The sequence below is a fragment of the Prionailurus bengalensis genome, chromosome E2, assembly GCF_016509475.1.
Source record: "Prionailurus bengalensis isolate Pbe53 chromosome E2, Fcat_Pben_1.1_paternal_pri, whole genome shotgun sequence".
Lineage (NCBI taxonomy): Eukaryota > Metazoa > Chordata > Mammalia > Carnivora > Felidae > Prionailurus > Prionailurus bengalensis.
This window is the reverse complement of record NC_057352.1, coordinates 14,637,216-14,661,822: the sequence shown is the minus strand read 5'-3', so window position 1 is coordinate 14,661,822 and position 24,607 is coordinate 14,637,216. Positions and strand designations below refer to the sequence as shown.

Genomic DNA, 24,607 nt, shown 5'->3' with positions numbered 1-24,607 from the left:
TGTATGCATGTGTGTGTGTGCGTGTGTGTGTGTGTGTGTGTGTGTGTGTGTGTGTGTATGCCTGTGGATAGGGGGACAGGGAAGAGGGAACGATAAGACAAATGGAGCAAACAACTGGCAAGTCCAGATAAAGCATATTCAGAAATCCCTTAGACCATTCTTGCTACTTTCCTAGAGGTTTACAATTATATTAAATAGTTACTCAAAAGCTCTCTTTGTAGCCAGTGAGAACGTCTGAAAGAGTTAAGTCCTGGTGCTGAAAGTCATCAATTTCAGAGATAAAATTAGATGACAACCAGTGCCGAGGCTCTGTGAAGCCCTTCCCAGTTATTCTGTGAGGCAGATGCTACTATTACTCCCATCTCGGTGGAGAAGAAGTAAGCACAGAGAGGCTGAGTAACTTGCCCAAGATCACACAGCTGCAGAGCTCATGCTTTTAACCTCCACAGGCCATCAAGAAGGCCAAATGATAGCCACGATGTGCTACAATGACCATTTAGGAGCAAGCACTGCACTAAATATGAGGGACCAGAGAAGGAAGATTTAGGGGAAACGTTGGAAAAAATGAATGTAGGTTTATGTGCTCTGAACACCTGCCTCAACTTGATGTCACATCTATGCCAACGTCGGTCCCGTATTATGCAAGGTTTAACCAAAATAAACCTGGGAAATCCAGTGGCTGCTGGTTCTAAGGTGACTGCACCTGCTGGCCATTAACACTGGAGGAAAAATTGGAATGTTCCTCACACGAATCTGATCATTCTCGATATGTACTTGTAATTACACAAATAGCATAAATTCAAACTTATAAAACATAGGTACATTCCCTTTGCCCATGCAATTTAAGTCTTAGGTATTGGCCCAATGGATATGTCCACACATAAGCAAAATTCAGTGCAAACTAGAGGCACTGACTGAGATAGAAGAAGACCTGGAAACCCCTAAGTGTCCACAGTAAGGAACTGGTTAAGTACATCAAGGTACATCCACACAAGGGAGTATCATGCAGCTACTTTAAAAGGAAGCTTTGGAAAACAGCCCAGCAGTTCAAGTGGTTAAAATACAATTAACACACTGCCCAGCAATTCAATTCCTAGGTATATACCCAAGAGCAAACATGTCCACTCACACACTCATACACGAGTGTTCAGAGCCTTAGTATTCATAACAGCCCCAAAGCGGAAACAACCTCAATGTCTGTCATTTTGGTAAACGAAATGTGGGAACTCATACACTGCAACATCACTCATCAATTGTTTCAAAATGGAGTATAATGGAAGGTCTATGGTGTAACATGGATGAATGTCAGAAACAGGCTAAGTGAAAGAAGCCAGACGGGGCGGCCGTGTACTGTATGATTCCGTTTACATGAAATGTTTAGTAAAGGTAAATCTACAGAGACAGATTAGTGGTGGCCACGGGCCTGGAGCCGGAGGGCAGAGTGTGGGAGGACTTGGAGAATCATGGTTAAGGGGTGTGGGCTTTCTCTCCGGAGTAATGAAAACATCCTGGAATTCTAGTGATGAATGCACAACTCTGTGAGTAACTAAAAGCCATCGAATTGTGCGCTTTATTTTTTTTCAATGTTTGTTTATTTTTTTTGAGAGATAGAGACATAGCATGAGTAGAGAAGGGGCAGAGAGAGAGGGAGACACAGAATTCAAAGTAGACTCCGGGCTCTGAGCTGTCAGCACAGAGCCCGACGTGGGGCTCAAACCCACGAACCGTGAGATCATGACCTAGGCCAAAGTCAGACGCCCAACCGACTGAGCCACCTAGGCGCCGCTAATTGTGTGCTTTAAATGAGTGAATGGATGTGCGTTATATCTCAATAAAGTATGTGTGTGTGTTTTAATGTGAGAGAGAGAGAGAGAGAGAGCGCGGGGTGGGGGGGGAGGGGCAGAGGAGACAGAGAGCGACAACTCCGAGCAGGTTCCACACTCAGCACAAAGTCCGACACGGGGCTCAATCCCACAACCCAAAGATCAAGACCGAGGCCGAAATCAAGAGTTGGACGCTCAACCAACTGAGCCACCCAGGCACCCCAGTGTGTGTGTGTGTGTGTGTGTGTGTGTGTGTGTGTGTGTGTGTGTGTGTTTAAAGAAGCTTGTCATGTATTGATATGAAATGATCTCCAGGATATATTAGTGAAAAAAGCAAAGCGCAAAACTGCCATATATGCGACCATCTGAGTGGGAAAACAGAGTTATGTTTGCAAATGAAATACTTCTGGAAGGACACATAACCCCAGTAACACCCACTGCCTCTGAAGAGTGGAACTGATGACCCAGAGTAGGAGAGAGAATTGTTGTTTTTTAATTAAGAGATACCAAAAACATATAAAGAATAACACAACAAACACCTGTGTGCCCACCACCCAGCTTTAAAAACCATTCCTATACTGTTTTTCTTCTTTTAAGATTTTATTTTTAAGTAATTTCTATACCCCAACTTGGGGCTTGAACTCACGACCCCGAGATCAAGAGTCACATGCTCCCCCAACTGAGCCACCCAGGCACCCCAACCCGTTCCTAGGCTGTTGCATATGTGAGGTCCAATCACATCCCATCCTACCCCTGGAGGGAACCATGCTCCCACATCTGGAGTTCGTCAATCCTATGCATTTCATACATTTGCTACATTTTAAAGAGCAAACTGATTGAATTAAGTGAATAAATATTTAAGTAGTAAATATTTTGCATATTGCAGAACTACACATATTCTTCTGCAATTTTTTTCAGTGTTTTGCTTTATTCTCATTGATATGTGCAACGTTCGTTCATTTCCATTGATATATAATATTCCACACCCAATACATCAGACAGTACATCCTATATTGATGTATGATTTGCCCAGATGGCCACAAAACAATCTCTCATCCCCCACGCTCTTCTTACTATGAGACAGTGACATTCCTGTCATTGAGAGGTAGGGTCTATGGTCCCTCCCCTTGAATCTGGGCGGAAGTGAACCAATGTGACTTGTGATACTAGGTTAGAAAAGGCAATACGGTTTTTCCTGGCTCTCTTCAGCAGCACGCTGTTGGAACCCAGCCACCATGTTGTAAGGAAGCCCAGGCCACACGGCGAAGCCGTATGTAGGCATTCTGGCTGATAGCCCAAGCTGAGGTCTGAGCTAAGTGCCAATACTGGTTAACCACCAAACAACCGAGGAAGCTTTCAGGAGGACACTAGCCCCAACCAACATCTGACTGCAACCACGAGAGCCCCCAAGTGACACAGTCTGAGTCCAGTCAACCCCTAGAACCATATGAGATCATAATTATTGATTTGAGCCGGTAAGTTTTGAGGTGATTCATTGTGCATTAGATAACTGAAACAACTATGCCACAATCTGTCCATTCTCCAGTTAATGGATATTTGGGTTGCTTCCAAGTTAATGCTATTACAGTGATCTCATGAACATTCTTATTCATGTCTCTGTACGTACAAGTGTCTCCAGAATGGTAATTGCTGGGTTGGGGAGTATAACATCTTCATTTATACTTCAACCTACCAAATTATTTTCCAAAATGGTTGATCCCAACTTACATCCCAAAAGCAGTGTACCATATTCCCAATACTCCAAATCTTCCCCAACAGACTTTAAATTTTTTGCCAATCTGCTGGGCACAAAACAGTCTTCTGGTACGTATCTTTTGGTGCCTTTACATTTGTTACTGTTTGTATGAATGGATCCCAAATAAATATTTATCATTTTCCTATTTTAAACATGCTTTATATATTGGCGTTTCATATTAAAATTAGATTTTCTAAAAAGGAGGTGCTCCCCCCAGTGGCAAGGAGCACATCTCGAGCCTAGGCCTTGGTTTCAATTCCCAATTACCATTCTAGGTAAAATATTCTGAGGCTCCTTAGAGAAATGGTGGACTCTAGGACCAATAGTGGAAGTATGTCAAAGGACACAGGAGCCAACTGAAAGAGTCCCCAAATGCCAAAGCTAGGATAATGTGAACACAAAATAATTCAAGTAGTATTGGATTATATAACCCAAAGTATAAAATAAATATACCCAGGAGTCCAGACTGATGAAAATAAATGATTGAATAAGTTAATAGAGAAAAGAGACACATCTTCCTTGCAGAAGAATTCCCAGCTTTTTTTTTTTTTTTTTTTTTTTGAGAGAGAGCGCAAGCAGGGCAGGGGCAGAGAGAGAGGGGGACAGAGGATATGAAGCAGGCTCTGTGCTGACAGCTCACAGCCCGATGTGGGGCTTGAACTCACGAACTGTGAGATCATGACCTGAGCCGAAGTTGGACGCTCCACAGACTGAGCCACCCAGGCGCCCTCCCAGGTTTATTTCTAATTCGTGTCAGTACTTTGCCCTCAAGGCAGTGAAGCCTAAGTAAGCCCTGTACTCCTTAGGTGTGGGCTGTGCAGAGTGACTTCCCTTCAAAGAGTTCAATACAGAAAGGGAGAGAGCAAACTGACAGTGCAGAAATCTGGCAAATAGTAGGTAATGAAGCCAGGGGACCAAGGTTAACATAGACCGTGGTAAATCACATGGACAGCATGCACCCTACAGACGGTGTGATAAAATGGCACTCCACCTCGGAGCTCTTCCTCTGAAAAACACATAACCCTGGTCTAATACGGAGAAAGACAAATCCCAATTGAGGGACAATCTCTAATAGACCTGCCCACTATTCTTCAAAACTGTCAAGGTCATCAAAAACTGCCACAGTCAGAAGGGGCCTGAGGAAGCACGACAATACCCTATTTGTCAACACAAGTGTTCGACGACATAAACGTAATATGCTATCCTGGAACAGAAAAAGATATTAAAACTAAGGAAAAAGCTAAGGAAACGTGAAGAACTATGGACTTTAATACCTATGTGTCGATATTGGTTCACTCACTGTAACACATGAAATCATGCTAATGTAAGATGTTAATAATAGGGGAAATTGGAGGAGGGGTATACAGGAAGTCTGCTGGCAGAAATGCACTTCTCGGTTTTTCTGCAAATCTGAAGTGTTCTAAAAAATAAAGTCTGTTGGGGCGCCTGGGTGGCAGTCGGTTGAGCATCCAACTCTTGATGTCAGCTCAGGTCGTGATCTCACAGTTCATGGGATTGAGCACACATCGGGCTCTGCACTCACAACATGGAGCCTGCATGGGATTCTCTCCCTCCCTCTTTCTCTGCTCCTCCCCTGCTTGTGCATGCTCCCTCCCTCTCTCTCTCTCAAAATAAATAAATAAACTAAAAAAAATGTTTTTAACTAAAAAAACAAATAAATAATAAAGTCTGTTCTAAAAAATAAAGTCTTAAAAAAAAAAAACAACTTAAAAAGGCAAGGCTCCTGGCCAGCTTCCTGACAGCAGACCTAGTCCTCCCACTTGCCAGCTGGGTCAGGCTTCGCCTGTTTGATGAAGTTTGCAGAGGCCTGGAGTTCACAAAGCAGGTGAAGTTCTGTGTAGGTAAACATCAGGCCTTCAAAGGCAGGGGTATATAGAAGTCGCGTTCACCAGTCTAAGTCAGCTCAGATCCCCAAAGGAGGGAAAGGAGGAAGCAAGGCCGCCGCAGCCTGACACCTGGCCCATCTGGGTGGCACCAGGCTCCGACGCTGGAGGAAGGGGCGGTGGGGCTGCCTGGACGCTGGCTGCCCGCCATAGGTGCTCTAAGTTCCCATCCCGCCTCTTCCATCTACTGGTGTGAGCTAAGGAGGTCACCTCATCCCAAGACCACCATCCAAACAGAATCCTTCCCCGGGAATGGCTCGGATCTGGCTCTATGATTTAGCCTGAGCCCTAGGTTCCCTGTCCCTCCATATGACATCTGTTTATGGGAGGAGAATAGGAAGTCCCTGACCTCCATGCTGCTGCCCTTTCCCTAAGGATTTGGGAAGTCTGTCAACTTACCAAAGCCCTTATTTAGTATTTCCTGGCACAAAGGTGTGGTTGGTGCTAGTTCTCAGCATTCCCTGACCTGCTTCCTCCAGTGGTCTCCAACCAGAAGAGTCCAACAGCTCTCCATTCCTTTCTGGAATGGGGTGATGAGTGTACGAATAAGTCGTGTGAGGAATGCCAATAATCTTGGGGCGGGGGGTGGGGAGCCTGGTTCAGATTTCCTACTGACCCAATTATCAGTAGTCGCACTGAAGTATTGATATGACTGGAATTCTTCATATTCACCCCTGACCTGACTTCACATGGGACAAGCTTACCCACTGCAGCATAGCTTACGCTAGTAAGAGACTGGAAGCAACCCGAATTCCCTTTCAAAAAGGGTTGGTGAAGTGGATTAGGCCATAAATATGCGTGTGTGCCTGTATATGTGTACTGTATGTTCCTCTGCCTGTATATATATGAGTGTGTGTGTGTAAACTTTTCACCATAAAGCCTTTGGAATCTCGAACCATACGAAAGTATTCTGCTCAAAAAAAAAAAACTTAATAGAGGGGCACCTGGGTGGCTCAGTCAGCTGGGCTTCCGACTTCAGCTCAGGTCATGATCTCACAGCTTGTGGGTTCAGGCCCCATGTTGGGTTCTGTGCTGAAGCTCAGAACCTGGAGCCTGCTTCGGATTCTGTGTCTCCCTCTCTCTCTCCCCCTCCCCCACCATTCATGCTCTGTCTCTCTCTCTCTCTCAAAAATAAATAAACATTAAAAAAAAAAAAAAAACTTAATAGAACCAGAGGAAAAATAACACACTTCTGTGGGTCCCAGATGCTGGGGTTGGTTTGGGGGAATCACCAAGTCAAACAGTGGGGACACACACTGTGGCTCTGGAGCAGCTAGGAGGCATAGGGGGTGTCTGGTCTGGCCCACCCAGCACACGGTGGCAGGAGGGGGCATGACTCTCATGGGCCACAGCATCCCAAAGCTGCAAATGCTTTTCACAACAAGTTGATGGGGTGGGGGGGACATGTACATGTAAATAACTTGAGAAAATCCAAAACTACTATCCTAGGACCCCACCCTCCCCTTTCCAAAAGGTCCTTGTTTCAAACCCACAATCAGCACAAGGTAGGGCTTACAGAGCAAGGTTCCTGGTCGGCTCCCTGACGTGCCACTTGCCAGCTGGGTGAGATGTGGGGCAGCTTACTCCCCTCTGGGCCTCCATAAAGAGCCACAGTGACGTGACTATCCTCACGCAGGTGAGCCTTTAGTGGGTAAGTGAGTGACACGTGTTTTTTACATCATTGCACATCAAGAAATTATCCAGTGCTCTTAAATTTAGTAACCGGAACTTTTCCTCTGAACCTTGGCAGTTGCTAGAATTGTCCATGAGGTGGAACCAGAGGAAATGACCGGGGAAAAAACCCCAAGAGTTGAAGAGCAGCAGGGAAAGCATACGGCGTGTGAGCCCCTCCCTGTGGCACCACCACAAGGGTGCAGCCTCCGGAATCACCGCTGCCAACAGCTGCTGTCCTTCTGAGGTACGACCTCCTACAGTCCCCCCAAAAGGTCTAGCCTCAGCCCTCCCTACCGTGTCCTTCACACTGAAGCCCCACCCTTCACACCCAGGACCTGTGCTTGGCTCGCTGCCCAACACACAGTAGCCCCCGACACGACACAACCGAAACACTACAAATAGACAATCAGCTCAGGAAGATGACACAGATGTGGGGACGATGGTGATGATGGTTATATGACGGTGTGAATATACTTAATGCCACTGGACAGGATGCTCACTTTAAGATGGTTAAGATCGTCAAGTTTACGTTAGGTTTATTTTATCATAATAAAAAAAAAAACGGGTGATGTCTAATCTCATGCTCACCTGCTCTTAGGCCTCCCAACCCCCAGACCACTCCCGCTAATCCTATCAGTCCTGGTCTCTAAATGGGAAAAGGGCCCCCAATTCCCATCTGGGCCCTCTCCTGTCTCTATGCTCCCTTCAGGCTGGTGTCGCCCCTCGAAGCTCCCCGGGTGGCCCCCTCAAGCCCCAGCGGCCACGTGCCCTCCCACCCCCGCTCCTCTACCCCCAGCCTCCCGGTTTCCACAAACGGCACCTCTGGCTAGATGCTCTGGTGTCGAGGTGACCCCTGCTCCCCGCACCCCAGCTTCCCATCCATCCACGCTGCCCGCTGCTCCACCGAAGCCCACTCACCTTCCTCCTCCCCACGCGTCACCCCACACCACCTTCCTTTCTTGCCCCAGTTCCTGTACGGCTGCCTCCCGACAATTTATCCTCCTCACAGGGGCCAAAGCCACCTTCACAAAAGGCAATTCAGACCATCCCTTGCTGGCTTTACCCTCCCCAACTTCTCAGAGCATAGGGAAGATGTCCAATTCCTCACCATGAATCACAAAGCCCTAAGTCACCTGGTCCCCGCCCACCTGCCCCCACCTGTGCTACATGGCAGGCTCCTCATTCAGCCCCTGGCTCCCCTGACGCCTGATGGCCCCCTGGCCTCTCCCTGCTCCTCGCTCAACCTCTGCCCTGGCCTTGTCTTCGGCCGAACACTCTCCTCCTGCACTTCACGCAGCCGCTTCTGATCGTTCCCGGCTCAGCCCTTGCCTCACCTCCTCTTAAAAGGCCTTCTTACCCCCAACTTCTGAAGAGGCCTTGGTCGCCTCTGCTCCTCACTCCCATTCTTCCGACAGCATGATCACTTTACCGCCATCTCCCTGGCCAGAGAGGTCAGCCGTGCTGGCAGGAGCTTGTCTGCCTTGCTCCCAACGGATCCCTAGCTCCTCAAACAGGCCTGGCACAGGGTAGGGGCTGTGCAGCAGTGAATGGGTGTGTGATCAAATCGGCAGGAGCTGCCTCACCAGGAAGCCAGCAATCTGGAAAGCTGCCAACAGGCAGAATGGCAGGCACAGGTGAAATATACGGTGGGGGGACAGACACAGAGGCAGGACCACCGCAGTGGGTTGATGGGGAGAGGAAGCCCAACTGAACGGGGACCGTGACCATTACTCCCTTCCACTGGGGGCCTGCAGCAAAGACATGGCCCACGTGGAGCCTTGACCTTCAGAGACAGAGCCCAACCCCTCACTGGCACCCCCACCCACATTGTGCTTTGTGTGAAAAACAACCCTGTGACTCACCCTGAAGGAGGGGAGGGAAACAGTTTGAAAGCCACAAAAATATATTAAAACAGCTGTTTTCTTCTCTCTCGGCACTGGCCTCCCTTCCCGGTGACCCTTGCTCGCCACCCGCCACAGGCTTTCAGAGAAAAAGACGCCCAGGGCCGGAAAACAGAGGGGCCCTGCTGCAGCCCAGGGTCTGGGAGCGAGGGCGGCTAACAGTCTCTACAGGCTCGACGCCACCGTCGACGGGGCCGCTGGGAGGCCGGAGGCGCAGGAGGGTCAGGCAGGACGCAGCGCACAGTCGGGCCTTGCCACAGGGACAGAAAACAGAAGAGAAATGAACAGCATGAAGAGAGGGAGAGACCGAGAAGTTAAAGTAGCATGGGGACGGGGCAGAGGGGCGAGGGGAAGTCGGGAAGTCGGGAAGTCGGGCCCTCCAGGTGACACCCGCTCTGGGGGACTGGAAGGCTGAGGAGCTGGGGCTGAGGCAGCAGATGCTGCTGAGAGGCAGGAAGGGGAATGGGGGAGGGGAAAGGGCACTTGGCTCTGGGAGAGGTAGAGGAGTGTGCCCTGCCAAGGCCACAGTCAGAGAGGAGAGAACAGAGGACGTGAGAGAAAGGAAAGACCAGAGCGGCAAGGCCAGGTCACAACGACCATCTCAGACTCAGAAAACTGGGGTGAGTCCCCAGAAAGCTCGGGCCGGCTCCAATGCCGAGGGAGACAAGCAGTGTCATCCAGAAGCCGGCAGAGGGTTGGGCGCGCCCTCACTGGAGCCTCTGCCGGAGCCAGGAGCCTGGAGAGGGGACTGCGCCCCGCCCAGAGGCTAGAAGGTCCTGCGGCCCAGTCTTTTGAACACGCTCACTGTGCCCGCATGGTCCATCTGGGCACCCAGGCCCTCGCTGGAGCTGTTCCCCCGGGGCCCCACCAGAGTCCTCTTAATGGTGACCTTGACCTCGGCTGAGGACTTACTCTTGGTGCTCGTGACCTGGCTGTCCTGGGCCTCAGGCACAAGGGCAGCCTTGCCCAGTCTCTGGATGATGCTGCCTTTGGACAGGGACTCTGGCTTCCTCTCGAGTCCAGGGCGTGAGGAAAGGGCCAGACGCCGCAGTGTTGGGGTGGCAGCCGTTGTGGCCGAACTTGTGGCCTTAGCTTTGACAGTCAGTGCTGGCTGGGGACTGGACTTGGCTGGGCCCCGGCCCAGCTTCTTCAGGACCCCGGCATACTGCAGGACAGAGCTGCTGCTGTCATTGTCGCTGTCCCAAGCCAGATCCTCGTCCATCTCTGGGGTGGCCCCCAGGCGGCTGAAGACTCCTGTGGGCTGCAGGGGTCAGAGACGGGACAAGTGAGCCATGTAGTCACTCAACATGCATGCACGGAGAGCTGCCCCATCTGTGCCTGGCCTCATTGGGAGAAATCCCCAACAGTGGCACGCTACACAGTGGTGAAAGCCACGACAGGGGAGATTCAGGGACCTGGTGGGGCCCAGAGAAGACTCCTGACCTTGGCTGAAGTTCGGGAGAGACTCCCTGGACAAGAGACCTCAGAGATGAGATCTGAAAGTAATGGCAGGTGGGTCTAATAAAGAAGGGGGGAGAGAGAAGACGGAGAGAAGACCATTTGCAGAGATCTGCAGGAGAACGTGAGAGAAGAAAAGTTTGCTCATTCACTCAACAGACATTTCCTGAGTCCCGACTGTCCCTGGCCCCGTGCTGGGCGGTGCTGGGGAAATAGTGGTGACTAAGCACAGCCTTGGCCCTGCCCTCAGGGGGCTCCCAGTCCAGTGGGGAAGACAGACCTGGCGTGGGAAATGACACCCAACGATTCCCTAATTACGACAGTGGTGCGTTCTCTGGAAGAGATGGGAGCACAGGTGGACAGGAGACAGGGAGGCCTCGACCCCTCTCGACTTCAGGGATGCTTTCTCCGAGGTACTGATGTTTAAGCCAGGCCCTCAAGGATGAATCAGCAGAGAAAAGAGCAAGGGCTAAGTCCCCAAGGCAGGAATAGGAATCATACTGATGGAGCACTCGCTCTGTGCCAAGCTCTTTACACGGCTACATCTTCAAGCCACACGATCCTGAGTGTTATTATCCTGCTCGTGATAAGACTCTAAGAAGTGAGGGAAAGGTTGGGTAAGCCCTGGCAAGCGAGGGCTGGAGAGGCAGGAAACGCAGCTGGGGAGCTCCGGAGCAGTTAGTCAAAGGTGACACTTAAAGAGTGCCTGCTGTGCACCAGACACCCGCAGCACTGCGCAGGTGTGTGTCACTTAATCCTCACAAGCACCCCATGAGGTGTGCACTACACGGATAAGAAAGCTGAGGTACCAGGAGCTTAAGTGACGTGGCCAGAGCCACGCAGCCATGCAGCCAGGTGGTGACAGAGCCGGATTCATGCCGGGCGGGGCTCAGGCTGCGTGCTCCTAACACACACCGTCCCCGGGGCCCGCGGGACTGCAGGCCAAGGCAAGGAGGGTGGCGTTCATCCTGACCAGGGTGAAAGCATCTGGTGGGGGGTGGGTGGCCTGTCCTGTGGGTGGCACACGCTGCTGCTATGGGGGGAGGGGCAGAAGGGGGTTCACAGGAGCTGCAGACCAGTCAGGAGGCCACCGCCCTATCCAGACAGGGAAAAGTGGCAGAGAAGGGAAGACAGACGGAGCCATCACTAGAGCCTGCCCGGAATGGGGCACTGGGGTGTCTCTGAGACGGGGCCCGGGAGGGGAGTTACTCTGGGGGAAGATGCCGAGGCCAGTCTGGGACATCTGGTGGGAGGACCCAAGGGCAGCATTCAGGAGTTGGCCAGACCCCGGGGGCTGGAAATCAGGAGAGACGTTGAGGTGCAAAGAACGGAATGGAGACTGTTAAGACAGGGGAGGCGGCCCAGGGAGTACGAGGGGCTGGATGTGGGATCAACACCCGCAGGAAGACAAGAATCAGAGAACCCCAACTGGCTTCCCCGTTTCCAACTCACTTTATTCCCTGTTGTCGTGTCTGCCTTGGTCTCGGCGCCGAGGCGGTCGAACACGGACGTCCTGTGGAGACCTGGGAGGGAAGTGAGCCCTCAGCCAGCACCAGCTGAGCCACGCGCGGAGCTTGGGCCCGGCCGAGCATCATGCATCGTGCAGACAAGGGAGGGGAGATGCGGCCCAGGCCCAGGCAGCTCCGGTCCAGGCAGGCACGGACTCTGTGTCTGAGCGCTGGCTGACACGGACCTGACTCACACGTTTCTGGCTAGTGCCAAATGTGGGAAAGATCCACTAAAATTGACCCTTGGGCTCCTGGAAACTTTGCACGAGTTCGTGAACGTGTGCGGGAAGAGTTCTAAATCCCTACTTGTTCCCTTCAGTCTTGTTCTGGATCACGGGCCTCTGAGAGTCTGCTGAACGGATAAGCCCTCTCCCTAAATAACACCCTAAATAGCCATCAATGGGAGAATGTTTACTAAATCATGATATACGAATACGATGCAAATATTAGATTTAAATGACCGTTAAAAAGAACAAAGCAGAGGAGCACCTGGGTGGCTCAGTCGGTTAAGCGTCCAACTTTGGCTCCGGTCATGATCTCCCGGTTCGTGGGTTCAAGCCCCATGCTGGGCCCTGTGCTAACAGCTCAGAGCCTGGAGCCTGCTTGGGATTCTGTGTCTCCCTCTCTCTCTGCCCCTCCCCCACTTGCATTCTTTTTTTCTCACTCTCAAAAGTAAACATTTAAAATAAAAAAAGAATGGGGCGCCTGGGTGGCGCAGTCGGTTAAGCGTCCGACTTCAGCCAGGTCACGATCTCGCGGTCCGTGAGTTCGAGCCCCGCGTCAGGCTCTGGGCTGATGGCTCGAAGCCTGAAGCCTGTTTCCGATTCTGTGTCTCCCTCTCTCTCTGCCCCTCCCCCGTTCATGCTCTGTCTCTCTCTGTCCCAAAAATAAATAAACGTTGAAAAAAAAAAAAATTAAAAAAAAAAAAATAAATAAAATAAAATAAAATAAAATAAAAAAAGAATGAAGCACATCCACATGTATTTATGTGAAAAGATCTCAATAAAAGAATTCTAGAATAATACCTACAGGCTGCTGCTATTTGTGTTGAAATAGAAACAAACACCTCTCTATGTTTTTATATATAGATACACGCATGCAAGTCCACAGGTGCCGGTCTGGAAAGGTTAATGACGGCGTGGGACACGGGAGTGAGGGAAAGAATGAGTTGACATCGTATACTCTTCTGCACCATATGAATGCTTTCCCCGTGGGAATGCGTACAACATTCTAAAAGGAACACTGTGGGGGCGCCTGGGTGGCGCAGTCGGTTAAGCGTCCGACTTCAGCCAGGTCATGATCTCACGGTCCGTGAGTTCGAGCCCCGCGTCGGGCTCTGGGCTGATGGCTCAGAGCCTGGAGCCTGTTTCCGATTCTGTGTCTCCCTCTCTCTCTGCCCCTCCCCCGTTCATGCTCTGTCTCTCTCTGTCCCAAAAAATAAATAAACGTTGAAAAAAAAATTTTTTAAATAAAAAATAAAAAATAAAAAATAAAAGGAACACTGTGAGGAAGACCATCTCTGCACTACCAGATGCAAACCCCAGCTACGGACTAAACCTCAACCAGACTCCTCTGGCTCATGATGATGGTTCCCACCATTTTGGGCACCTGCCCTCAGCCAGACACGGACACCACTTTACAGTCAGGCAGTCATGGAATCCAAGCCCCTGCCCTTGGGGAAGAGGTGCCAGGTGAAGCACCTGCTACACTAACTGCAGGATGCGAGGGTGGAGGTGGTGATGTGCTCTCCTCCTCTACGGCCACCCTCACTGTCCCCTTGGTCCAAGGCCCCCTGGATCTCGTTAGAGCCCACTTCTTGGCCAATGCCCATAGGGCATGACCAACCCCGCACAAAGCAGCAAAAGGGAAAGGCAGTCTCCACACCAAAGCGTGTGCCCCCGCCAGCACAGTACCTTTTGCCGCCTGCTGCTGCTCCAGGATCTTACGGGTCCGGGGGGTGGTGCCTTTGGGCATGTTGATGATGTATTTCCCCTCCATCTCGGCAGTGACCCGGCGCCGCTTGGTGGGAACGGCCAGGCTCTCCTCTTCGCGGCGGGCCAGGGCTGCTGGGGAGGAGAGGGGTGGTGAGCACCTTCTGGGGTGGAATGTTCTCCTGGGGTGGGGGCTAGATGCCCAACGAAGGGCACAAATGTGCCCTTTATCTCCATACGTTCAAATGACTGCAATCCCCTATCTTCCCAACCACCCCACCACCACTGACTCTGAACCACCAAGAAATTCAGAGGTCTGGGCACGACGGGGTTGCCGACGGTGCTCAGAATCCCCACGCTGTAGCGGGCCTCCCAGGCTCTCTCTGCCTCTGTCCCTGCCCCGAGCAGGCTGACTTCCCAGCCCAGTCAGGATCCCCTCAGAAGGGGAAACTGCTGGCTGATGGAAAAGTTCAAGAGCTCCAGCTAAGCAATGGTTTCACAGGTGTAATAATTTTTTTAAAATGAATCAAGCCGTATACTTGCAATTTGTATATCATGCCTAAGTAAATTATATCTCAATTAGAAAAACAAAATCCCCTCGACACTCCCAGGCCCACCACTTTTTCAATACTTTAGAAATCAGTTTAAACTTTCTTACTCATGACATCAATCAAAAGGCCAGAAGGGCACCTGGGTGGCTCAGTCGGCTAAGCATTTGACTTCAGCTCAGGTCATGATCTCATGGATCGTGAGTTCAAGACTTGCGTCAGGCTCTGTGCTAACAACGCGAAGCCTACTTGGGGTCCTCTACCCCCTTCTCTCTGCCCCTCCCCCGCCCCAAGAAGTAAAGGGTCCAAAGAAGGGGATGAGGCACTTCTAAACACACACGGCAAAAAGGGAGCATGTGCAATGGAGGTGGACAGAGCATGAAGGGGCTGGGCATCAGAATAACAAAGCCCCCTCCCTGGGCCTCAGTCTCCACTTGTGCCAAGATCTTTGCTGTGGGGGTGGGTCCGACAAAGGCAGGACAGTGGGGCAGACAGAAGGACAGCTTGGAAGCCCAAAGGCCAGGGTCCTATTCCCAGATTTCAAGCTGAGACCTGGAAGAGGAACAGAGGCCAAGCATAAAAGGTCTGTGAAGGAAGAATGTGCTGGGAGAAGGGAACATTGGGGCAGAAATACCACGACAGGAAGGAGCCTGGAAGGGACCTGGGGAAGGGAGCCAGGGAGAGACACAGGAGATGGACTCACATTCTGCACGACCTATAGGCCACGTGGGAAGATGACTTTGTTACTGGGACAATGGGAAGCCCTGGAGAGTTCTAGCTGAGTGTGAAAGGGTCAGGTTGAAGGTTTGAAAGGATCCTTCTGGCTGCTGAGAGAAAATGGTAGTTTCTTGACCTCTGACCCCTGCATCAAGCACAGGGCCCGGCACCAGTGTGGGCCTCAGTGAACATCTGTTAAAAAAGACTGAGACACTGGGGCGCCTGGGTAGCTCGGTCGGTTAAGCGTCCAACTTCGGCTCAGGTCATGATCTCACGGTCTGTGAGTTCGAGCCCCGCATCGGGCTCTGTGCTGACAGCTCAGAGCCTGGAGCCTGCTTCAGATTCTGTGTCTGCCTCTCTCTCTGCCCCTCCCCTGCTCATGCTCTGTCTCTGTCCGTCTCAAAAATAAATAAACGTTAAAAAAAAAAAAATTTTTTTTTAATAAAAAAATAATTAAAAAAAAGGACTGAGACACTAACATTAACCACTCTGGCAACGACAGATGTTGGCGAGGATGCAGAGAAAGAGGATCTCTTTTGCACTGATGGTGGGAATGCAAGCTGGTGCAGCCACTCTGGAAAGCAGTGTGAAGGTTCCTCAAAAAAGTAAAAATAGAACTACCCTATGACCCAGCAACTGCACTAGTAGGTGTTTACTCAAGGGATACAGGTATGTTGTTTCAAAGGGGCACACGCACCCCAATGTTTCTAGCAACACTATCAACAATAGCCAAAGTATGGAAAGAGCCCAAATGTCCACTGATGGATGACTGGATAAAGAAGATGGGGTAACTATATATATATAATGGAGTATTACTCGGCAATCAAAAAGAATGAAATCTTACCATTTGCAACTACATGGATGGGACTAGAGGGGATTATGCTAAGCGAAATTAGTCAGAGGAAAACAAATATCATATGACTTCACTCATATGAGGAATTTAAGATACAAAACAGATGAACATAAGGGAAGGGAAGCAAAAATAATATAAAAACAGGGAGGGGGACAAAACATAAGAGACTTATATAGAGAGAACAGAGGGTTACTGGAGGGGTTGGGGGAGGTGGGCTAAATGGGGGAGGGGCATCAAGGAATCTACTCCCGAAATCATTGTTGCACTAGATGCTAACTTGGATGTAAATTTAAAAAATAAATAAATGATTAAAAAAAAAATGAGCCACCCATAGTCCACAGAGCTGTACTGTACACTTAAGACTTAATTAAGGGGGTGACGTCAGGGGCACCTGGGTGGCTCAGCGGGTTAAGCATCTGACTCAGTTTCGGCTCAGGTCAGGATCTGACAATTTCTGAGATCGAGCCTGCATCGGGCTCTGTGCTGAGAACACAGGGCTTGCTGGAGATTCTTTCTCTCCCTCTCTTTCTGCCTCCTCCCACTTGTTCTCTCTCTCTCTCAAAACAAATAAATAAACATTAAAAAAAAAAAAAGAGGGTGACACCATATTAAGCATTCTTTCCGTAATAAAACAAAATAAAAAATTTAAAAAGACTGAACAGACCCCTGAGTGAGAACCGCCGTGCCCCTGTGCTGTTAAGTACACCACGTCCACAGCTTCCCACTGTCCCCATTCTATAGACTTGGAAAGCAAGGCACACAGAGGTACAGGGGCTTGACCAAATCCAAATGCTTTGGACACCCTGAGGCCTTCAAAGCACCATGAGATATTCGGAACGTGACCCCCAAATACCATCTGCCAACCCACACTCACCCCCAGCTCCTCCCGCCATCTGCCCAAACCCCCTCACCGGCAGCCTTGGCAGTCTTCGCTGCCATCTTGTTGGACACGGTGACTGAGATCTTGGAGGTGCTGGTGTCCGGCCGCCTCGGTGGAGTGCCGGGTGGGGAGTCACGGTTCAGACTGTTAGCAATCATTCGAGAGGCAGCTGCAGGGAGGAAAGGCGAGAGTCCCATCGTCCCTGGGATGGAGGCCAGGACACAGAAGACAAGCCTTGGGACTACATGGGGAAGGGGCAGCTGGGGTCCCCCTGTAGCTGCACTGCCATGATGGGGATGCTTGGGCGTAAGCCAGTCTAAACAGGAGCTAGCCCGCTCCTCACTGCCTGGGGGTCCTTCCTGAGGGCCTAGACCAGACTGGTTCCTGTCACTCTTCACCCAGCAGTTACCCAGCCCTGTTCTGAGCTCCTCTCCCAGCTCCACTTCAGCCCAGCTGGTCTGGGGATCTTCTTCCCCCAGAAGTGTGCGCCTTCTCAAAGCACATGCTGTTCCCTCTGCCTGGCATGCAGTTCCCTGAGTACCAATGGGCCTTCTCTGGCTCTTTACTCAGGTCTCCTCTCAGACAGCACCTCCTTAGAAAAAGCTTCCTGGACCTCTCCGTCCCCTCTCCCACCCTGACCCTACGCAAGGCTCTCTTTTTCTTCGTAGCCCTAATCGCTGCTTGACATCAAATTACATGTTTTTGTTTGCTGGTGGGCTCTCCCACGAGCATGCAAGCCCCATGAGAAGACAATGCCCATTTATTTCTGTATCCCTAGTGCCTATCACAGTTTCTGGTGCTTTAGAGGTCCTCACAGAACATCTACTGGCAAAGATGAACACTATCACTGAAAATCCCAACATCCCTACCAGACAGATCTACTGCAAGCCAATTTTACAGACGAGGAAATGGTGACTCCAGGAGGGGATCACTCAGCCAGGTCCCTAAAGCAGTGGTGGGTCCGGCTCCAGTTGGGCTGAGGGGAGATAAGCGGTAACCCCCTTCTGGGGATGGAGGATGGGGGTGAGGGCAGGCTCTGGCGCCCCTGTCTTCTGTGGAGCAGAAGGAGGGATTTCAGGGTGCGAGGTGGGAGCTACAGCATGCTCTAGAGGGTCAACCCCAGCATGGGAAAGACACGGGTCTTGTCTTCAGAACAGCTGGTTTTAGGGCACAGGTTTCAAAAGCTCTTGGGGAAGCCCTGCAGGGGAGGGAGGGGGTCTCCATGCCGTCCCTGCTTATACCACAGTCCCAGTAATCCCCAGACCCTCCACCAAGGGCTTTCAGATTTGGGTATTCCACCCTACCTACTCCCCAAAAGTCCTTTCTTTTTCTGCTATGTGCTCTCTCTCAAAACCTGCTCAAGTTCCCCACAATGACCCTCAATACGTTATCACAATTATATATTACTTGGTTGATTTTTTAAATTATAACTATAGCATACAGAAAAATACACCAAACCCACAGAGACCACTTAACAAAAAGTGAACTCCCACATACCCACCACCCAGGTCAAGAACTGGAGCCTTACTGTCACCCGGAAGTCTGGGGATTGGCCCTTCCCAATCAGACCTCTTCCCTGCCCCTCACCAGAAAGAAATGGCCAGTTTTCAGCCCTGCTCACTCCCCTGGTAACGATCGGTATACACCCCTCCACAATTTCCCCAGGACATTTCTTCAGACAGCTCTGAATCCAGATAGGGGTGGCTTTCTGACCAGCTATAAACCACCTGGCTGCACAGAATCTGTCCTGGGATGATCGGGATGTTCTGCTATGAAAGGTAAGCAGCTGAGAGGCCCTGCCTCTTGCAGTGTACCCAGAGGGAGATGTCTTGCTTAAAAGGGATAAGGCATATGATGTTTTATCACGACAGGTAAGCACCATTTGGGTGGAAGAAAAACAACTATCTTCGCCCTAACGAATTTGAACTGTAGTCAGGTGTCAGACACATAGATACAGACATGCGTATTCAAAGATGTATATCGTAAAGTGTATAGAAGCGAGTGTACCAGGAATGCTTCTCTGGAACATTCTTCCCCACCCCTTTCCTTCTTTGCCTGCCTCCTCTATTCCTGCCTATTTCCTCCGTGAGCATTTTTGTTAGTTTTAATTTTTTTAACTTGTTTGACACTAAGACATTCAAAAAGGTATAAAAATAACATACTATCTGATTTCATTGATGTACATTTGAAAGACGAGCAAAAAGACTAAAAAAATAGATCATCAATGCTGTTAGAGATCAGGGTCAATAAAGGGCACCTGGGTGGCTCAGTGGGTTAAGCGTCCGGCTCTTGTTTTGGCTCAGCTCACAATCTCACAGTTTCGTGGGTTCAGGCCCCATGTCAGACTCTGCGCTGGTAGTGCGTAGCCTGCTTGGGATTCTCTCTCTCCGCCCCTCCCCCACTCACAGTCTGTCTCTCTCAAAATAAATAAATAAACTTAAAAAAAAAAAAAAAAGACATCAAGGTAATGGGTACCCTGGAGAGGAGGGGCGGGTAGTGATGCTGGTCATGTTTCAGTTTCTGGATTTGGATGCTGCTGGCTACACGAGTGTTGCACTTGTGAAAAGTGATTCGGCTGTACCTTTATGATTGGAACGCTTTCCTGTGTGTAAGTTGAGGAAGACTGCTGCAGAAAAGAACACCAATTTTTTCACCCTCCCTCTGTCCATGCCTTTGGGTAGGCACTGCCCACGCTGATTCTGGGCTTAGCCACGTGACTGACTTTGGCCAATGAGGCAAGAGCAACTGTTATACAGGCAGAAGCTTAAGAGGTGCCTTGCACACTGGGGTCTGCCCTCTTATGCTGTTCTGGAGAGCCCTGCAATCAGCACTGCGTGGACAAGCCCAGGCTAGCCTGCTGCAAAATGAGAGACATGTGGCCAAGTCACCTCTGTTGGCCCAGAGGACATCAAGCCAACCACCAGACGTGAGTGAGGCCATCCTAGATCACCCAGCCTCAACCAAACTGCCAGGTGACCACTGAGATCAGCTGAGCTGACCCAGAGCAGAAGTGACCAGCCATGTCATAAAATCACGAGAGATATGGGGCACCTGGGCGGCTCAGTCGGTTGAGTGTCCAGCTTTGGCTCAGGTCATGATCTCACAGTTTGTGAGTTCAAGCCCCGCATCGGGCTCTGTGCTGACAGCTCAGAGCCTGGAGCCTGTTTCGGATTCTGTGTCTCCCTCTCTCTCTGCTCCTCCCCCACTCGTGCTCTGTCTCTCTCTCTCAAAAATAAATAAAACATTAAAAAAAAAATCACGAGAGATAAAAGCTTGTATTTTAAACCAGTTTGGGGCTTGTTAAGCTAATATGCATATTAAATTTCTAAAGTTTATTTTTCTTAAAAAAGGTATCACACTGCTAAAAAATCAAATGTATAAATACCATTCTCACCATCCACGGATTCCATATTTGCAAATTCGCCTATTCACTATAATTGATTTCTAACCCCAAAACCGTATTTGTGGTGCTTTTGCTGACATTCACAGCCATGCGCTGAACAGTGAAACACTCGAGTCACCCAACACACACTCCCAACTGAAGTCAAACAAGGGGACTCTCTGCCTTCAGCTCTCACGGTAAACAAGTATCCTTCTCACGGTCTATTTTGTGTCCCCTTTTTACATTTTTGTGCTTTTGGATAGTGATTTTGCTGTTTAAAATGGCGCTCAAACATAGTGACAAAGTGCTTTCTCATATTCCCAGGTGATGTGCCTTATGGAGAAAATACATGTTAGATTAGCTTCGTCCAGGCAGGAGTCACAGTGCTGTTGGCTGTGAGCTTGATGTTAATGTATCAACAATGTATTACCAGTAAAAGGTCTCTAAACAGAAATACACATAAAATAAGATCTGTGTCGAGGCGCCTGGGTGGCTCAGTCCGTTGAGCGTCCGACTTCGGCTCAGGTCATGATCTCACGGCTCGTGAGTTCAAGCCCCGCGTCGGGCTCTGTGCAGACAGCTCAGAGCCTAGAGCCTGCTTCTGTTTCTGTGTCTCCCTCTCTCTCTGCCCCTAACCCACTTGCATTCTGTCTCTGTCTCTCTCAAAAATAAATAAACATTTAAAGAAAATAATAATAAGATCTGTTAATCAACTGACAAAATGTTGTGACTAGAGGCTTACAGGAACCTAACTTTGTACTTCCTCTTGAAGCAGTGACTCAATATTCACTAATTCAGTGGTCACAGTGACGTTATGGAGCAGAACTACCACCAACGAAAATCGACCGGACGTATTGCCACCTCACTACCCAGACTATTTTTTTCCTAAGAGAACCTCAGATGGCTTTGTTTCACCTCTGCAGATTTCAGGTGTATCCCCTCTACAGCTGAAGCGTATGACTGAAGGAAAGGAACCCTGGGTAGATGGGACTCACCGCTAGAGGTGCCTCGGCGAATCTCGCCTGGGAGGGGGCTGGGGCTGCAGGGCACGGACTCAGTGGCAGCTTTGCACATGTCCTGTAAAAATATAAATAAATAAAATAATGGGACACCAAGGTGGCACAGTCGGTTATGCCTCAGACTTCGGCTCAGATCATGATCTCACGGTTCGTGAGTTCGAGCCCCACGCGTCAGGCTCTGTGCTGACAGCTTGGAGCCTGAAGCCTGCTTCGGATTCTGTTGTCTCCCTCTCTCCCTCTCCCTCTCTCTCTCTCTCTCTCTCTCTCTCTCTCTGCCCCACCCCATTCATGCTCTCTGTCTCTCAAAAATAAATAAACATTAAAAAAAAAAAAAGGTGCCTGGGATACCATGCGGACAAGGATAATCTGAGAAATCTGAGCAACATAGGGGGATCAGAGCCTGAGCTGCTACAGAAGAGAGTTCAAAACATTTCACTCCTAACCATGAGAAAGCATCAGACAAACCCAAACGGAGAGACGTTCTATAAAACAACTGACCAGTACTCTTCAAAACTGTCAAGGTCATCGAACATTATCTGGGAAGACTATGAAACTGGTATAAATCAACGGGGACTTAAGAGACAGAAAGAGACATAAATAAATGCAATGTGGTATATGAAACAGAGAGAGGACTTTAATACAAGAACTGATAAGATCCAAGTAGTCTGTATTTTTGTTAATAGCAGTGTCCTGATGTTTATTTCTTCGTTTTGACAAATGGACCGTGGCTATTACGAATGTTAACATTAAGGGAAGCTGGGTGAAGGAGACACAGAAACTTTCTGTACTGCTCTCGGAACTTTTCTGTAAATCTAAAATCATTCCCAAATTTAAAAGTTGCAAGGAAAAAAAAAAAAAGTGTTGCCCAGTGACCTTCTCTGTGATAACTCAAGTCCCTGACGTGAGAAAGCCATCACGGCGTGGGCCTGGCTGGCTGGACAGGTGAAGGCCCGTCCCTGGATGGGGGAAGCAGCTACCATTTGGTAAAGTGGGGAGTCTGAGAGCACCGCTCTAGAGCCAGTTTCCTTCTCAGTCAAGTGGAGTGAGCAGGAAATGAGTTAAAATGGATGAAGGATGGAGACAGCACCTGGCAGGCTATGGTAAGCACTCGGTAAATGTCAGCTATCAAAGCTCAACAAGCTCTTCATTCCCAGTGTGGAGCTCGGTGCCACATACTATCTGGTAGGTGGCCACAGCAGCAGTGGTGTGGGAGAAGCCTGTTTCAGAAGATTCAGGGAAGTGAAGATCACTAGTCTAGGGTCACCGTAAGTGGAGGGGCCGAGAATGGAACAGCCATGTTGTTGGCCAAGTCAGCACCTGGGTCCTAAGCGGGGAGCTCCTGCCCTGGGGATAGACAAGAATCCTGCTAGTGATGTTATTATCACGGGGAAGATGAGAACTAGTAATGGTAATACAGAGCCTTTACTGAGGCCCTACCGTTTACACTGTACCGGGGCTTTATTTAACATAATACAACTACTTTGCAAGATAGGTCTGCCTATCTGCATTCTACAAATGGAGAGAGAGGGACGCCTGGGTGGCTCAGTCGGCTAAGCATCTGACTTAGGCTCATGTCATGATCTCGCAGTTCATGAGTTCAAGCCCCGCATTGGGCTCTCCACTGTCAGCACAGAGCCTGCTTCGAATCCTCTGTCCCTCTTTCTCACTGCCCTTCACCCTGTGTGTGCACTCTCTCTTTCTCTCTCTCTCTCAAAAATAAACTTTTTTTTTTTTTAATGTTACAAATGGAGAAAGAAAGGCTCAGAGAGGTTAGGCAACACACCCAGTGTCACACAACAAATGGTGCAGCCAGCCTTGGAGCTCAGGTCTGCCTGTCTTTGCCTCCAAGCCTCCTGCTGGCTCTGCTACCGCTGCTCCACCGCGCCCTAAACCCGGGGACCAAGGGGTGGGGTGGGACACCCACCTGGCGGTGCACCACCTTGGCATGCTTGAGGATGGCGATGATGTCGCCCACCACAGTCACGCCCAGCTCATTCATGATCTCTTTGTTGAGATCCAGCAGCATGCTCTTCTGGATCCTACAGGGGAGGGTGAGTGGTGAGGCCGCCAGTGCGCCAGGATGGAAGGGCCAGCCAGCTCCCATCTCCCCCTGTCCCCCCCCCAGGCTCCCCCCACCTCTCCCCGCCTCTCTCCTCCTCTCTCCAGGTTCAACTCTGTCCCCTCGGGCCCCCTTACCTATTATCCACAAACATCACGGCGTAATTGACAGCAGGCCCAGGAGGAATGCCGGCTTCCTTAAAGAACTGGATCCACTCGGAAGTGGCTGAGGGGTGGACAGGGTTCATTATTCCCATTGTTCTCTCTAGAGAAGAGCAGCCGAAAAGCCACAACAGCAGCCACAACAGCAGCAGCTCCCACAAATTAAATGCTCACCGCGTGCCAAGCCCTGGCTGAGCGCTTCACGCAGACAGTGGAACTAGGCCCGCGACAGCCCTGTGAGCTCAGCAGCATTAGGACTCCCACACTCGGCCCATGAGGACACTGAGGCAGGGGGAGGTTGGGCAGCTGGCCTCAGGCCACATCGCTAACAGGAAGCAGAGTCCCCAACCCACGTGCCGCTGTACCGCCCTTCTTATAAGCTCTGCCCTGCCCTGGGATGTGACCCGCAGCGGCTGTCCCCATGCTTGGCCAGGGCCAGGTTTCAGGGAGCTGGGACTCTGCGTTCTCCGCCCTGGTCCCCATTGACCGGCCCAGCTCCAGAGAGTGACAGGATCCACAGGTAAATGGGAAGAAGGGACACAGAGCTGGCCTGTGAGCGTCAATAAAGCCCTCTCCTCACTGTAGGAGCAGCAAGTATAGGCTTTGGAGCTTGGGTTGAAATTCTGGCTCTGCCACTTCCGGGCCAAGAGACAATGGGAGGTTAACGCCTGGTGTCTCAGTTTCCTCATCTGTGAATTTACGATAATACACTCAGTAAGTATTTATCGAGGACTGGCACAGGCCAGGTCCCATTCCAGCCACCGGGGATACCACAAGGCACAAGACAACATCCCTTCCTTCATCGAGTTCGAATTCTAGTGATAACACTAACATCCTCAGATCACTGTGCAGACTCAATGAGAAAGTCCACATAAAGGGCCTTGAATGACACCTGGCCAGGGGACAACATCAACTCATAGCAGCTGCCATTATTAGTAGTAGTAGTATCATTATTTTTATTCTATTATTCTACCACCATTAGCCAGGCCAAGGTCAAGACCAAGGAGGCACCCACCCATGAAAGTTTATTGTC

At 50.1% G+C, this 24,607-nt stretch overlaps 1 protein-coding gene across 7 annotated transcripts in view; it reads right to left on the bottom strand.

The window, feature by feature from the left end:
* CE2H19orf47 (chromosome E2 C19orf47 homolog) overlaps window positions 1–24,607 on the bottom strand; it is a 37,264-nt gene that overhangs the window by 5,166 nt on the left and 7,491 nt on the right. For 2 of the 7 annotated variants that reach the window (XM_043598894.1, XM_043598889.1), the window contains 7 exons: window positions 23,551–23,638; window positions 23,279–23,393; window positions 21,331–21,412; window positions 16,985–17,122; window positions 13,938–14,087; window positions 11,969–12,039; window positions 9,043–10,319 (listed from right to left, as the gene is read on the bottom strand). In XM_043598894.1, coding sequence (XP_043454829.1) covers window positions 9,825–10,319; window positions 11,969–12,039; window positions 13,938–14,087; window positions 16,985–17,122; window positions 21,331–21,412; window positions 23,279–23,393; window positions 23,551–23,638 — 1,139 coding nt within the window. In that variant the 3' untranslated portion in view covers window positions 9,043–9,824. Of the gene's footprint in view, window positions 1–9,042; window positions 10,320–11,968; window positions 12,040–13,937; window positions 14,091–16,984; window positions 17,123–21,330; window positions 21,413–23,278; window positions 23,394–23,550; window positions 23,639–24,607 lie in introns of those variants that run through there. The other 5 variants (XM_043598893.1, XM_043598887.1, XM_043598891.1 and 2 more) reach the window with 4 other exon arrangements.